This window comes from Sphaerodactylus townsendi, linkage group LG07, assembly GCF_021028975.2.
Source record: "Sphaerodactylus townsendi isolate TG3544 linkage group LG07, MPM_Stown_v2.3, whole genome shotgun sequence".
Classification (NCBI taxonomy): Eukaryota; Metazoa; Chordata; class Lepidosauria; order Squamata; family Sphaerodactylidae; genus Sphaerodactylus; species Sphaerodactylus townsendi.
In genome coordinates, this window is record NC_059431.1 from 74,166,686 (window position 1) to 74,183,225 (window position 16,540).

General features: G+C 41.9%; 1 protein-coding gene across 1 annotated transcript in view; it reads left to right on the plus strand.

Moving 5' to 3' along the window:
• PRUNE2 (prune homolog 2 with BCH domain) overlaps positions 1-16,540 on the plus strand; it is a 164,394-nt gene that overhangs the window by 132,860 nt on the left and 14,994 nt on the right. Inside the window, exons 12-14 of the mRNA XM_048504375.1 lie at positions 800-1,000; positions 11,068-11,244; positions 16,171-16,273. Of these exons, the coding sequence (XP_048360332.1) occupies positions 800-1,000; positions 11,068-11,244; positions 16,171-16,273 (481 nt within the window). The remainder of the gene's footprint in view (positions 1-799; positions 1,001-11,067; positions 11,245-16,170; positions 16,274-16,540) is intronic.

Below are 16,540 nucleotides of genomic sequence, written 5' to 3' on the forward strand. Positions count from 1 at the left end.
CCAGTATTCCAGGAAAAGACAGGTATTATTACCATAAGGATAGAAAGGAGCTTTGTCCTCATAAGTGATTAGCAAATAGCTGAATATCCAATGGATCCTAGTTCCCCTTTTCTGAACTAGGTTACCCATCATCAAGAAGTGACCTCTTCATTTGAGAAGATGTATGTATGTATGTATGTATGTATGTATGTATGTATGTATGTATGTATGTATGTATGTATGTATGTATGTATGTATGCATGCATGCATGCATGCATGCATGCATGCATGTATTTTTGCCTGCTAGGAAATCTCCTTTGGGGGTGATGCATCAATTCAGAAGTGACAGAGTGTTTCTAAGCTGACTTTGCTACTGTAACATTCTGTATCTTGTTATGTGTGTGGTGTGTGTTTACAGGCCTACTTTTTGAATTCTGTCAGTATGTATAGGAATGGTCTGGGCAAAGTTTCCATGGCAATGCCACATTTGACACAAATACACAATTATGTAAGCAAAGCACTCATTCACTGACTCTTCCCCCATTAAGTATGTCTGAGGATGGGAAGAGACTGCATAAATCAAAAGGCTAGCAAATCAGCAACCCTATCCTAGGAGTGTTCAGCTGGTGCCATCATTGCTAAAAGTATAAAAAGCTTCCCTGTTCCCTCTTACTTTTATAGTATGCAAGATCCTTATTACCTTTTTCTAGATGACTTTTTTCTTTTGTTTTAGTGAACTGTTTCCTATTTTTTCTTTTACGTTTGGTTTTAATTTTGTTTATTTAAAACAGAGATTTTTTTAATTTTCTCACTTATTTAGAACCTCCTAATTCTCTAGATCTTGATGAAACCCATCCTAGAAGAATAAAACTTACAGCTCCAAATATCAGTCTCTCATTGGACCAGAGTGAAGGTTCTGTCCTTTCTGATGATAACTTGGACACCCCAGATGAAATTGATATCAATGTAGATGATCTTGAAACACCAGATGAAGCTGACTCTTTTGAATATACTACAAATGGTAATGAATTACTTGGGGAAGGTAAAGTATTTCCCATATAATTTTATTGAGTTTTTTTGTTGGAAAAAGTGGGTCTTTTTTAATGGTCTAGTAGTCATTAGCTTCCTTCCTTCCTTCCTTCCTTCCTTCCTTCCTTCCTTCCTTCCTTCCTTCCTTCCTTCCTTCCTTCCTTCCTTCCTTCCTTCCTTCCTTCCTTCCTTCCTTCCTTCCTTCCTTCCTTCCTTCCTTCCTTCCTTCCTTCCTTCCTTCCTTCCTACCTACCTACCTACCTACCTACCTACCTACCTACCTGAGGTGAGATCCAGCAGGTTCTCACAGGTTCCCGAGAGTAGGTTACTAATTATTTGTGTGTGCTGAGAGGGAGTTACTAATTGGTGATTTTGTCACGTGATTTTTTGCCTTAGTTACACCCCTCCTTTCAGCACTAGCGCGCAGAACTTGAAGCAGTCTAGCAGGAGGTGCACCGGCGTGCACGGCAGCCTGTGCCTGCGTGCATTCGTTTCTCGCCCAAGGACCGACGCAGCGGCTGCGTTCTTGCCACAACCCTGCCCAGGAATGCCCCGTCCCCTAGAATGCCCGCCCCCGTCGTGCCCCGCCCAGCCCCATTGGCACTACGCCACAGTTTGAATCCCACCACCATGGGAACCTGTTACTAAAATTTTTGGATCCCACCACTGCTACCTACAATTGAAATAACAATAAGAAACGACAAGCAAACCTATTGGACAAAAATCCACAAAACAGGCCTCAGGTTAGAAGCAGAGTACTTTACAAAACTACTAGGGTAAAGTGAAATGTAAAGGTAGTCCCCTGTGCAAGCACTGGGTCATTACTGACCCATGAGGTGATGTCACATCATGACTTTTAGTAGGTAGACTATGTTTACCATTGCCTTCTGGTTTGCCATTGCCTTCTGGTTTGCCATTGCCTTCTGCACCAACCCCCCTTCTCACTCTGAGGAGAAAACGGAGCCTTCAGGAAAAATGGAGGGAAACTCTGCTTATGGGGGGTGGATTTTCAATCGTACAGGCACTACCCCTTTCTGTGAATCAGTCACACACAGTCGGCACTTGTTAAAGTTTAAGACAAAACTAAATTTTATTTACAGACTGGTTTAGCTTCTCAGATGGAACAGAGAGGTTTCAAAAGCAATTTAGGTTTCACAAGTAGATGTTTCTTTCTTAGATGTTACAGCACAGTTTTCAGAACAGACTTATTCACCCACACGTGCCTCTTGAGGGAAAACTTTCCACCCGCAGTCAAGCACACTCCTAGTTCACCCACCCTTTATCACCAAAAGGGAATGGCCACTGACTTTAGGAGGGCTCCCACGTGAAGTTTCCCTATTCCAGAGATCCAGGCTAACTAGTGTATAACAAACACTGTTCCTCCCTGACAGTCTGAGATTAGAGGAACTTGGTCACCTAGCCTTCCTCTCCCAGTCACTGGCCTCACTGCCACTAGACACAATCTCCAGACTGAAGGAACTGTGAGCTGACATGATCTGTGTCTGACTCCTGAATCTGCGTGTCTCTCCACTCAGACTCAATTCCTTAAACCAGCCACACTGACAGGCTTCTTCCTGCTTTTATAGCAGACAGTGCACCCTATCTGTGGCTACCAGCTAAAGCATTACAATCTAGCCAATCAGGTTGCGCTCTGTCTGTTACTGTGGTGTTTTACTCTGGCTAACTGCATCTTTGCAAATTAACTCCATAAGAGCACAATCCATCACACCTTCCCCAGTTGTATACACTTTAGCCCCAGCAAGCTTAGTACTCATTTTTTGGACTTTGGAGGGATGGAAGTCTGAGTCAGCTTTGAGCCAGCTACCTGAATCTGTTGTGACTAAACTCAGGTTGTGAGCAGAGCTTTGACTGCAGCACTGTGCAATGGGACTCCAATAAGGTAAAACCCATAATTAATTAACAGCCAGGGTAAGAAGTCATGTTTTGGCCTGGCACCTAAAAGATGCCTGGTGAGCCTTTAGGAAGACAAATAAGAGTTGGTTTTTAATGTCCCACTTTTCTGTACTGTAAGGAGTCTCAAAGCAGCATAAAATTGCCTTCCTCCTCCACAGCCAACATGTACCTTGTGAGGTAGGTGGAGGATCAGACCTGGTTCCCCAGAGTGCACTGCTCAGGTGGAGAAGTGAGGAATCAAACACGCTTCTCCAGATTAGAGTCCACCGCTCTTAACTACTACACCATGCTGGCTGTCTAGTGTTCCAAAGACAAGGTGCCACCACACAAAATGCCATGTCTTAAGATGTTTACTTGCCTGACCTCTTAAAATGAAGGCCTGAGATGCAGATTTTAACTGAGGAGTTCTATAGCATAGGAGGAAATGGTCTGTCATGTTTCCTGACCCCAAGTGAGAGCAGCAGTGGGTAGTGGTTAAGACCATGTGCACTCTAATCTGGAGGAACCAGGTTTGATTCCCTGCTTCTGCCACTTGAGCTGTGGAGGCTTATCTGGAGAATTCATGTACTTCAGCACATACCAGCTGAGTGACCTTGGGTTAGTCACAGTTCTTCTAAGCTCTCTCAGCCCCACTTACCTCACAGGGTGTTTGTTGGGGGTGGGGCAGTGGTGGGATTCAAATAATTTAACAACCTGCTCCGGTGGTGGGATGCAAATAATTTAACAACTGGTTGTTTACAAGCACCATTTTAACAACCGGTCCTGCCGAACTGGTACGAACCTGCTGAATCCCACCATGGGGGTGGGGGGAAGGGGGAGGGAAAGGAGATTGTCAGCCCCTTTGAGTCTCCTTACAGGAGAGAAAGGGGGGATATAAATCCAACTCTTCTTCTTCTTCTTCTTCTTCTTCTTCTTCTTCTTCTTCTTCTTCTTCTTCTTCTTCTTCTTCTTCTTCTTCTTCTTCTTCTTCTTCTTCTTCTTCTTCTTCTTCTTCTTCTTCTTCTTCTTCTTCTTCTTCTTCTAGTTTTACATTACTTTAACCATCATAATATTTTATCTTTTCTACAACTATTAGTAAAGTAAAATTGCATGTCAGTTTTGAGATCAATGCTTTTATTACCTCAAATGGTTTCTTCACACATCAGCTGGCCACCTTAGAAATATTTTATTGATAGATACTGATAAATATTGTGGATAAATAATAAACTTTACATTACAGACTGATTTGGTCATGTCAGGTTTTCCAAAATTATTTGCTAGCTCATGTTTAACTGATGTGTGCTTCTTGCCAACTTGTACAGCTAAATAACCCTGTCCTATTTTTCTATTCTCTGGTTCATTCCAGCTCTGCAGTTTTCTCCACTGACTCCCATATTTATACCATAGTTGCTTTCCAGTGTGGGTCACAATGATTCACATTTAACACAAATGTATAATACATTGAGAAGACATGGGTGAGTGTACAGTTGTTGGCTTCTGGCAGCTGATGACAAACCAAGCAAAGAACCCTGAAAGTGGATAGCCAGGACTGGCTGATAAGAAAGTCAATCCACAGAAGCATCCCTTTTGCTGCTGCCAACTCCTGACAACTGTTGACATAGTCCAGGTTCTACGCTTTTCCCTGGGGAGTTCTTTGGACAGAATGCTTCTCCCTTTGGATCAAATGCTTCTCCCGTAAATATTTTGGACTGGAAATCTGCAGTGCATAGATTAATACCACACTAATTAAAGTTTTATATAGACAGAGGGTAGAATAGACAAAGCAATGATTTCCATTCTTTCATTATGTTTTGCCTATTTTCTTTAAAGAATGAATAGGTTATTTCTCATAGCGCGGCTCTGTGGGGGTTAGAAAAGTAAAACTTCTACTTGTGAATTGGCCCTGATCCACATTGGGACTCTGTGCAGATGTATTTTATGTGTGGTTGCCACCTTATTTAGTGTGACCCTGACACTTCCTATTTTGGCAGTTATCTAGCATGGCGATCATACATAAAACTGTTCTCATACTGATACATACAACACACTGGGACCTAGGCAAACATTGATGTAACTGATCATAATTGCAGGATCCAAAAAGATGCTTGATTTCAGACAGGACTACCAGACTTGCTCAATGGAGATTTCACTTTTTTCTTTTAGAAGCCAGATAGCAAAGGAATAATTTCATGTCATTTTGAACTGTTTCCTTAGTCATTTTTATTGATTTTTTTATATTGTCTCTTCCCAGTTTACATTATTCCTGCAAAATACCAGTGGTCCATTCCTCTCAGCCAAAAGTCCTAGGGATGCTAAAAGAGGTATCCTGGGAAGGCACTTCACACAGCTTTCTTCCCAAAATATCTTCAGGACACCTTATTTTAGCTCAAGGTGTCTTTTTTGGAGTATGCTTCAAAGTACCCCCTTTTCCCCTAAGCAGCCCGCAAAATGTCTCCAGCCTGTTTGGAATGTGGAGCTTAGGAGGCATCTTATTTTTCCCACCTAGCCATTTTGCTTTCTGATCAGTTTCATCCTCAGGTTGCGCTGAACATTTTGTGTGCCATTGAAGGGATTCTCCCTGCTGTCATTTATTAAAGATTGCTCCAGGACATTTGCTCTGCAGGCTCTGATCCTGGGCACCTTCTCAGCCCCAAAAGTATATAATTGTACTCAGTTGGTCTTGCCAATTCCAGTAATATATTGTTCTCCTTTTTGTTTTTATTTTGGAGAAGGTATCTTTAAAGATACAGACATGCATAAGAACCTCTTAGTCTCTCGAAGGATTCCCACTGAAAAGCATTGGGACTACAAAGGACAGGTCTACCACCCATGCTTCTCAATATATAATACTCAGACTGGTAGAACTGGTAGATTATTGAGGGCCATTAAGGTGGGACAATGTACAGAAACTAGAGAGAGGAATAGATCTTCTGAGAAGAAAGAGGAATTCCTAGGACCAGTAGTCTGGAGTATTTGGGATTTTGCTTTGCTTTCCTCCTGTTTCAGCTTTGAGGTTTCTAACTGTGTAAGAGCTGTGAGGATACATTGAATAGTGCCAGCCTATGTTAGACCCTGTAGTAATCCATTAGCCAAAACATCTGAAGTAACTGTACCATCAACATCAAAGTAATATCTAAAGGACATCTAAACTACTGTGCCTAAAATCCAGAAACTAAGAAATAAATAAAAACTGTTGTATGTATTTATCCTTCCTTTCTTTCCTTACCTCCAAGTTATCTCCTATTCCAATTGCCTCTCTGTTAAATAAATCTTTGATTCCATTTAGTTTGAAATCTGCCTTAGTATCATTTTTGTGCCTTGAGAAGGGGTTTGCCAGACAGTAAATAATGGGTTTCTTTTCACCTTCTGGGGTAGTTACAGGACTGAGGAAGCTTTTATATCACCATACACTACCATTTTAAATAGCTCAGTCCCAAAAAAGGCAGGGAATCTGGCAAGCCAAATCAGATAGTGGTTATCCTGTCTCTGTGAGTTGAGAAGATGAGGGAGTCTGCATCATAGCCATTCAAGATTAAATTAGTTAATATTTTCAGACTATGAAGTGCCCCTGTTTGAAAGAGAATTACTGGAAATTAATAAAGAAAAGTTGGATTGCTAATATGGCATATTACAGCAGAAAAAAAGTTATAATATTTCAACTTAATCAAATTTCCATATTCATTATCTAAGTAAGTATAAGAGTTACTTGATGCAATATTAAAAATAGCCATGCTAGCTCAAATCAAAAGTCTTCCTAACTCAGCATTCTGTCTGTTTCCATTGACCAAACATATGTCACAGAGAAGCTCACAAGCCAGGTGTGTGCAAAAGCAGCTGTGATAAAAATTGATACAAATCAATCCACATTTTAATTAGCATGGATGATATATGCTGATGTTCCCAATATGGTTTGACTAAACTGACTATTTCCAAGGTAGTCTTCAAAACTGTGTTAGAATTATATTGAAAGGAGCTTAACTGATTCTAAATGTTGATAATATAATATATGTGGCGCTTCCCCTCCCCGCCCAGGGCTCTCGGGCCGAGGTTCCTTCCCTCCCTCCCCGTCCTGGGGACTGGTTTCCCCAGAGATGTCTTTTTCCAATTGGCCCGAGGGGCCAAGAAACAGTTTAGCCCACAGGGCGCCTGCTGTTGTAGGCCACCCATCCTAGGCTTCACAGCCTTCCCTTCCCTAGCGCTGTGAGGGCAGGAGGTGGTGCTGCCGCAGTTGCTTCACTGATGGCTAGACCCAGGCTCAAAAGAGACAGCACACCCTACTCAGTTGCTTCACTGGGCCAGAGACAGTTCCCCCGGGCTGAGCTATCTTCCGCCTGCCCACCCGGCCCTACCTCACTGCTCCCTCCTCCTTCCTTCCCACCACCACTATCTGCTCCCCTCCCAGCACCCTGCTGCAGCGGCAGCTCCTGAGCGTTGTTCTCCCTCCTCTTAAATGCCATTCCGGGCCTTAAATCCCTCCCCCTCCCCAGCTGAGGCTGCTCCAAGCCTCGTTGATTGAGCCCAGCTGCGGCCCTAGTGCAGCGGAGACTATGGCCTTGCTATTTCTCCCCGTGTGCCGCCATGCCCTCGCCCTGTCCCACCGTCACCTCTTCGATCCGGCGCCATTTTGCTCCGTCTCCCATTTCTTCCGCGATCGCATTGATGGGTTGACCCTTGATTGTATTGACGCCCCGACCAGCCGGTGAGATTCCCACCAGCCCGCCTGAGTGCGCAAGTCCGGGCTCGGTAGCAGGAGCCACGGCCGCGCCCAGACACTATATGTGATTTATACACTTTCAAAGAGATATATCCCTTTTAAGGCTACCAAAAACTGACATCTAAATATAATGAACTATTCTGTGCTCTATTTTAAAACATTGTGATTTTAAAAATACTGAGATCTGATTATGGTTGGGTTCAAGGACATTGGTAAGGGGTGGGGGTTCTCAGGTTCAACTCCCCATTACATGTCCGAAGCTGCACCCCGTTTGTCGTTTTTTGTATTTTTGTATTTTTAGTGTTTTTTGTTTTTGGCCTGCAGGGGGTGCAGTTTTTAGCCTAGCAGCACCAAAATTGCTGAGCACCTTTAGAAGGCTCTCCTGATGATACCACCCAGGTTTGGTGAGGTTTGGTTCTGAGGGTCCAATGTTATGGACTCCCAAAGGGGGTACCCCATCCCCAATTGTTTCCATAACTTTGGACCCCCTGAACCAAACTTCACTAAATCAAGAAGGTATCATCAGAATAGTCTTCTTCTGATACCACCCAGGTTTGGTGAAATTTGGTTCAGGGGGTCCAAAGTTATGGACTGCCAAAGGGGGTGCCCCATCCCCCATTGTTTCCAATGGGAGCTAATAGAAGATAGGGGCTACATATTTGTGGGTCCATAACTTTGGACCCCCTGAACCAAACTGCACCAAACCTGGGGGGAATCATCAGGAGACTTTCTTAAAGATACCCTGAAAGTTTGGTGCTTCTAGCTTAACAATTGCACACCTGACAGCAGGCACCCCCAAAATTTCCCCAGATTCTCCTTTTAAATCCACCCCCTTCGGCATGGATTTAAAAGGAGAATCTGAGGTCCCCAGTTTAAACATTTAAAGTGATATTGTTTCAGGGTGGGGAAGAATCCATCCCAAAACAGCATCACTTTCAATGTTAATTAAACTGGGGGCCCCAGATTCTCCCTTTAATGTGAATTTAAAAGGAGAATCTGGGCTTCCTAGTTTAAACACCATTGGAAGTGATGCTGTTTGAGGGTGGATTCCAGCATCACAGTGGCCACCCATGGGGGGGGCACAAAACTCAGATTTTGCACCAGGCTCCATTTCCCCTAGCTACGCCTCTGCCTGGAGGGGAGGGCAGAAGGGACTGCTGGCTGCTGGCTGGGAGTCCAGTTGGAGTGGGGCAGGTGGGGCAGGGGAGTCTGCCGCTGTATCCGTTTGTTGAAAGTGGAACACAAAACAGAAAAAAAGTTTTATAACACCTCTGGACAATTTTATCTTGTACCCAGCTGCTGATTTTTTTTCTCCACTCCTGTTTTAACAATAGAATAATGATTTGTATTATAATAATTTCTTCATGTACTGTTGTAGTCATAGAATCATAGATGGATTCTCTTTTCTCACAGTTTGAATCTATTATTTTTGTCCTGGTCTCTGGGGCAACAGAAAACAAGCTTGTTCCCTCTTCAACATGACATGCTTTCAAATATTTAAACATGGCTATCATGTCACCCCTTAACCGTCTCTTCTCCAGACTAAACATACCCAGCTAAGCTCCCTACGTCTCTTCTCGCAAGGCTTGGATTCCAGACCTTTTACCATTTTGATAATTGACTTCCATTATTTTATCCAGTGCAATAGTGTCATCAAGTGTTCCTGTGGACAGCTGGCACACATCTCTGAAACTGCCATTAGATATACAGGTCCCTCAATACATGGAGAATGGGAACAAGGGTGCCATTTCCATCCACCTGCCTATGGGAGTCACTGTGTTATGAGCACAGGACTTCTATGCAGAAGAACGGTCCATGCATGTGTTCCCTCCCCATGATCACTAGTGTTTTAACAGCAGTATCTCTAGTCACAGGGTGGGAACATACATTTGGACATGTCCTCTGTGCACAGGTGCCATTATCTTGAGACAGTGATCACATACAGGTGGAAAGCAGGACCAGCACAAACTCATGCTTGTTCCTGCTCTCTGTGCTTTCTGCCAATGCACAAAGGAGCTGTGTATAGTGTGCTTTCATCCTTCAATGTTGGGGTTTTTTTTTTAAAAAAAAGGAGAATAAGTATAGTGTATTATTGTTTGGGTGGACTTTGCTGTCACATTGAACCACTTTCTATTAAAGCCTTCTTTCTCTCACATTGTAACATATACCATAATGATATATTTAATGTTAAAATACTGATGGGCACACACTTGCTGTGACAGAGACAGCTATGTAGTGAGCATGTGCACAATGTTGTTAGTATTCCCAAGAGTTAAAAAGCATTTATATACTACACAAAAGAAAAACAGGCTGCCAAAGTGGTAGTTGCATGAATGAGGTAGGAACACACTGATTACACCCTTGTGTTGACATGAAAGCATATATTCCTTGCAGTTTAACAGCTGCTCTGGCCAGCTGTCTGGAGACTTGTTCCATCATTCTTTTGTACTTGCAAAAATTTAATCACTGCTTACTTGCCAATGTATACTATTGTCTGTGTATGATATATGCTATCATGTTGCTTTCAACGTATGGAGATCCTATGAATTAATGACCTTCAAAACATTGTATCATTAGCAGCCTTGCTTTGGTCTTGGAAACTAAATGCCATGACTTTGTTGATTGAGTTAATCCGTCCCATGTTGGATCTTCCTCTTTCCTCGCTGCCTTCAACTTTTCCTAGTATTATGATTATTGTCTTTTCCAGTGATTCCTGTCTTCTCATAATGTGACCAAAGTATGATCACCTCAATTTTGTAATTTTACAATCTAGGGAGAGTTCAGGGTTGATTTGATCTAGAAACCACAATTGTCCATGATATCTCCTTCAACATGACACTTCAAATAAATTAGATTTCTTCCTGTGAGCTTTCTTATTCTTCCTGTGAGTTTTCTTATTGTACAACTTTCACACCCATACATATAAGGGGGAATACTACGATGTGTGTTATCTTGATCTTGGTCACCAGCAATACATCTTTACACTGAAGGGGGTTTTCTAGTTTCTTTATGGTTGCCTTTCCAAATCTAAATCTTCTCCTGATTTCTTGGTTTTAATCTCCCCTTTGATTGATGGTTGAGCTGAGTAATAGCAAAACTTTAACCACAGCAATTTCTTCATTGTTATTCTGAAAGTTGTGCAATTCCACTGTAGTCATTAGTTTTGTATTCTTTATGTTCAGTTGTAATCCTGCTTTGGCTTTTCTATAATACTCTTGGTCAGTACTATTTTACTATTTGCCTATTAATAATACATTAGTTTAATAGTGTACTATATTGTTATATTATTATAGAAAATAGTAAAAAGAGTGACTGTTTACAGGATCGTGTTCTGATCCCAATTCAGGATAGAATAATTTGAGAGTATTGGGCAGTGTCTTATAACTGAAAACACATATCTGAGGTGGTGAGTTTACTGACAACACATTTATACTGTTGATTTATTCTTCCAGAAGAGCAGCCTGCTGTTGATGATGTTTTTCAAGAGGAATCTGACTCAATCCCAGAATACACTGCTGAGGAAGAACGCAAAGACAACAGGTTATGGAGAACAGTTGTCATTGGAGAACAGGAACAAAGGATTGATATGAAAGCCATAGAACCATATAAAAAGGTTATTTCTCATGGAGGTAGGGAAAATCTACATTGATTTTTAAAATGGAATGGAACAAAAAATCAAATTCAAAACTGATGAAATATATTTTATAGCAATACTCCTCTAAAGGAAACAACGTTAGAACAGGCTTCTTTTTTAAAGGAACAAGCATAGATCTAAAAGGCTATGTGTTCCAAATGCCCATTACAAAATTTGTTCTTCAGGGTATTTTAGTAATGTGTTTACTATATGAAGTAGTCTGTTCTGTGATTCATTAATTTTGTTCTCTTTATGGTAGTTCCAATTTTTCAGACCTGGGATGCTTAGTTCCAAAGGAAAGGCAGGCTTTAAGAGAAGTAAATATATACTGGAAGGTGTCCTGCCACTCCACTTAGGAAAGTCTGAAGCTTTCCTCCAGACTTCCTCAACTTAAGTGGAAAAAAATTCAAATGTTTCTGAGAAAAGTGATAGAACATATGCCAGTATTCACAGTGAATCCTAATGGTTAAACAACACATATGCAGTTACTTGGATTGGTGCTCAAGGTATTCCTGTTATCTGTTTGCAAAAGTAGCCAACCTTACTCTGGCAACTTGAGAATCTTTAAAATGTTTAGCTTTCTCACATCCACTCTTAAACGTTAGAACTAACCTTTAATTCAAGGTGATATAGGAGGTAATACATTTACTCTGAACAATTCCACAAACTTTGCTAGAATATAGACTATACTAATTGAAGACTAAAACTATACGGAACATTTCTTCCTGGGAAATAATGCATTATGGCTCCTGTCCTGTTCTTTCTGTCAACCCTTCTGCCTGCTCTTCTCTCTCATCTATTGTAGCAAGCAGAATTCAGTTTTGTCCCATAGCCTGTGTGGAAGGAGAAGGGGAATAGGGTCCAGAATGGGGTGGGAGGGTAATGTCAAACAAGGCTTGCCCCAGGATCTCTGCTAGACCTAATCCTGAAACATAGGAGTATGAATGAGCATATGCAGAACACCAGAGTAACCAGTAATCACACATCTGGTATTACGTGGAAAGAATCTGGTAGCTCCCATTTTAGCACTGAATTAATGACCACAGCAAACAGCCTGAAAAACATATTCCGATAGAAATGCTTCTTGTTGTACATAGCTAACAAAATGCCACTGTGAAAGTAATAATTTGGTTTTATATGGGATTACCAATTGGAACTATTAAAGGGGGTGCATGTATTTATTGAGATGTGTCTGCCAAGATGAATGTGGTATGGCAGTCTCAGAGTTGGTTAGATGGAATAGCCTATGACATATGAGAGTAATCACAATAAAAGTTCCAGGGGATTTGCTCATTTTTATAAGCAGTGCAAACCCCACTCAGCTTTGTAAGAAGTAGTTTTAAAAATCATTGCTTTCCTTCCCTTGTTTTCATATGGTTGATTAACACTATAATCTATAGTTAGCTTCTTTTGTGAACCTCACATTTATGGCTCAGGGTATAATATAACTATTGGGTTTTTTTGTTTGGTAGCCCTAACTTGTGCACCAGTGAAAATTATAAAGGTATGCTCTGTTAGGCAGTGGTGTAGCTGGGACAAAAACTGAATTTTGCGGGGGACCCCCATATGGGCAGCCACTCTCCCCCGCCACGACCAAACACCAGGTCATCTCAAAGTTCAATTACATTATAGAACATGCCCCAACACACAAATCTGAACACACCCAGGGCTCCCTAGTTTAAACAATGTTGAAAGTGATGCTATTTTTGAAGGGGGGAATCCACCCTGAAACAGCATCACTTTTAATGATGTTTAAACTAGAGAGCCCAGATTCTCCTTTTAAATCCACCTTAAAGGGAGACTCTGGGCTCCCTAGTTTAAACAACATTGAAAGTGATGCTGATTCAGGGTAGATTCCCCCCCCCCACCCCAAACATCATCATTTTCAATGTTGGTTGTTGTGGGTTTTCTGGGCTGTGTGGCCGTGGTCTGGTAGATCTTGTTCCTAATGTTTCACCTGCATCTGTGGCTGGTATCTTCAAAGGTGTATCACAGAGAGAAGTCTGTTATACACTGTGTCCAGACTTCTCTTATAACAGACTTCTCTCTGTAATACACCTCTGAAGATGCCAGCCGCAGATGCATGCGAAACGTTAGGAACAAGATCTGCCAGACCACGGCCACACAGCCTGTAAAACCCACAACAACCAGCTGAATCTGGTTGTGAAAGCCTTCAACAATACTTTCAATGTTTTTTTTAAATCAAGGGAGCCCAGATTCTCCCTTTAAATCCATTCCAAAGGGGGTGGATTTAAAGAGAGAACCTGGGAAAAATTTGAGGGTACATGTCAGGGGAGCAATGTTTAAGCTAACAGTACCAAAATTTTAGGCTATATTCAGGAGACTCTCCTGATGAAACCACCCAGGTTTAGTGAAGGTTTAGTGAAGGCTGATACCACCCAGGTTTAGTGAAGTTTGGTTCAGGGGGTCCAAAGTTATGGACTCTCAAAAGGGTAACCCCATCTACCATTAGCTCCCATTGGAAACAATGGGGGATGGGGCATCCATTTTGGGGGTCCATAACTTTGGACCCCCTAAACCAACCTTCACAAAACCTGGGTGGTATCAGCAGGAGACTCTCTGGATGAAATTGCCCAGGTTTAGTGAAGTTTGGTTCAGGGGGTGCAAAGCTATGGACCCTCAAAAGGGTAGCCCCATCTACCATTAGCTCTCATTGGAAACAATGGGGGATGGGACATCTGTTTTGGGGGTCCATAACTTTGGACCCCCTGAACCAAACTTCACCAAACGTGGCTGGTATCATCAGGAGTGTCACCTGGCAATAGCCTGAAACATTAGTGCTGTTATCCTAAAAACTGCGCCTCCTGTAAGCCAACAAAATAAAAACACCAAAAATACCCCCAAAATGCCCAAATTCTTATGCGCTCCCAATGGTGGGCACCCGGGACATTTGTCCTCAGATGTCCCCATTGTAGCTACACCTCTCCTGTTAGGTACTTTAAAATATGTTTTTTCTTCTAGCTGGGCATCTAAATTGGCTCAAGGAAAGTGGGCCATGGATTGCAACAGGTAGAGAATAATCTATTCCTACATGGGGCTTTGGTATGTTCATATTATGATGTACTCTTGACAGCAAAAATTATCAAAATGTGGAAGCACTGTTAGTTAAGCTTGAACCATACAGAGAGTAACTTCTGGTTCTTGTGGGTTTTCCGAGCTGTGTGGCCGTAGTCTGGTGGATCTTGTTCCTAACGTTTCGTTTGCTGGCTTCTTCAGAGGTGTATCACAGAGGGAAGTCTGTGATACACCTCTGAAGATGCCAGCCACAGATGCAGGCAAAATGTTAGGAACAAGATCCACCAGACCATGGCCACACAGCCCAGAAAACCCACCAGAACCAGTTGAATCCAGCCATGAAAGCCTTCAACAATACAGAGTAACTTCTGTTTATTATGTTCTGTTTCCAGCCTTCTCTTCTTCCCTCATCCTGTGTTTAGCATTTACCCATGCCCTTTTTTGTTTGCAATATGTCTTGCATGGATAGCATATATGAATTCACAATTATCTTGTGAAGATGCTAATATTTCCTTTTCACAGGTGCCAAACTGAGTCTAGGGCTTGTTCATGTATCATGTAGATGCCAGCTGGGGTTGTTGTCATGCAGAAGTTCCAGTTGTGTTAATTGATGGCTTCAAGTGGGTGGTAGCTGCTGTGATTCTCACCATTGTTGTGACTTGAAAAAAGTGGGAATTGTAGTGGCTGCACAAAGTAAAAATGGGGGCAGTTGTTTCTTCACATGGCTGAACTGGTTCACATAAATGGCACACTCTTCTGTGTTAGCTAGGCAGCAGCCTTATATAACCCTTGAACAATCACTTGGATACTGTGAGTGAACAGGCCTGTTGTTATTCATTTAATTCTGCTTAGGACTAGGGAAGGATGACAAAGGGATGTGTATCCATATATGTCATAGTTAAGTCCAACTCTTTAACACTGACATTTTTGCTCAATCCAAAATTCACCCCAGCTACATGGTACTAATAAAATAATTGTATGGATTCTAGGTTTTTGGATAGATTGAAAAGCCCCATGGCTCTTCTAGTTGAGGAACCTCACTGTGGGAAATCTGAAAAGCTTCTTTGACAGAATTGCTTTAGATCAGCGGTTCTCAACCTGTGGGTCGTGACCCCTTTGGGGGGTCGAACGACCCTTTCACAGAGGTCGCCGAAGACTCTCTGCAGCAGTGTTCACCATCTGTAAAATGGATAAATGTTAGGGTTGGGGATCACCACAACATGAGGAACTGTATTCAGGGGTCGTGGCATTAGGAAGGTTGAGAACCACTGCCTTAGATCAGTAGGAAGACATTATGTGATACTAAGAATGATTTGCTCTTTTTGGTTGGACTGCTTTGTCATTGAGTGCAAAGGAAACCTTGGGCACGTACTTCGGAATAAGAGAATTCAGTTGAGAAAGTAAGCCAGCAGTTTGTTTACAGTTCTCCCTTCAGTCTACAAAAAAAGAAAAACCATTTATCAAGCACTGTGGTGATTAATGAAACAGGAGTATTGATACTCTTTTCTGAAAGAGCAACCAGACTATCATAAAGAATGATGCTGTTGCGTTCCCTTGAGGAGGAGAGGGAAAATGTTGCAGAGCCCCGTTTGGCTGGCCAAAAGGCCGTAATAAATATCTATCTATCTGTTGCAGAGCTCCAATCTTCATTCTCCATTTTTTAGATTTTTCATCTTTTAGATTTTTCATCATGCCCTCAAAATGTTGTTCTTTTCCTCCCTACTTTGTGATATTTTGAGTCTAAGTATGTCAATCTGGGGATACATTCCCTGTTACCTCTTAACATTGTATATATGCAACATATGTCTGGCTGCCAGGTTCTGTTCTAGTTTGTCCTCTTAAGAATCTTCTGTGAGGCACAAATGCATTTTTGTTTGCTCCACAGGCTATTATGGCGATGGTCTAAATGCCATCATTGTGTTTGCTGCATGTTTTCTACCAGACAGCAACCGAGCCGACTACAACGATGTCATGGAAAACCTTTTCCTGTGAGTGATGAGTGAACAATGTGGCAAAGTCACCTTTGAGTTAATACCTGAAACTGTGTACGAATAGATAACCATACTTTAATTAAGAGATAAGTTCTGAGTTTTCAAGTGGCAAGAGAGTTTGATATAAATGCCTCAGGAATATATTTCTCTGATATTTAATCTAGCTTGGTGAAACTGATCGTTCATTTTGCACATACAGGAAAAAATAGGGCCTATTGGTTTGGTTCTTCCTATCTATTTTTATTCCATCTTTCCCTCCAGGGT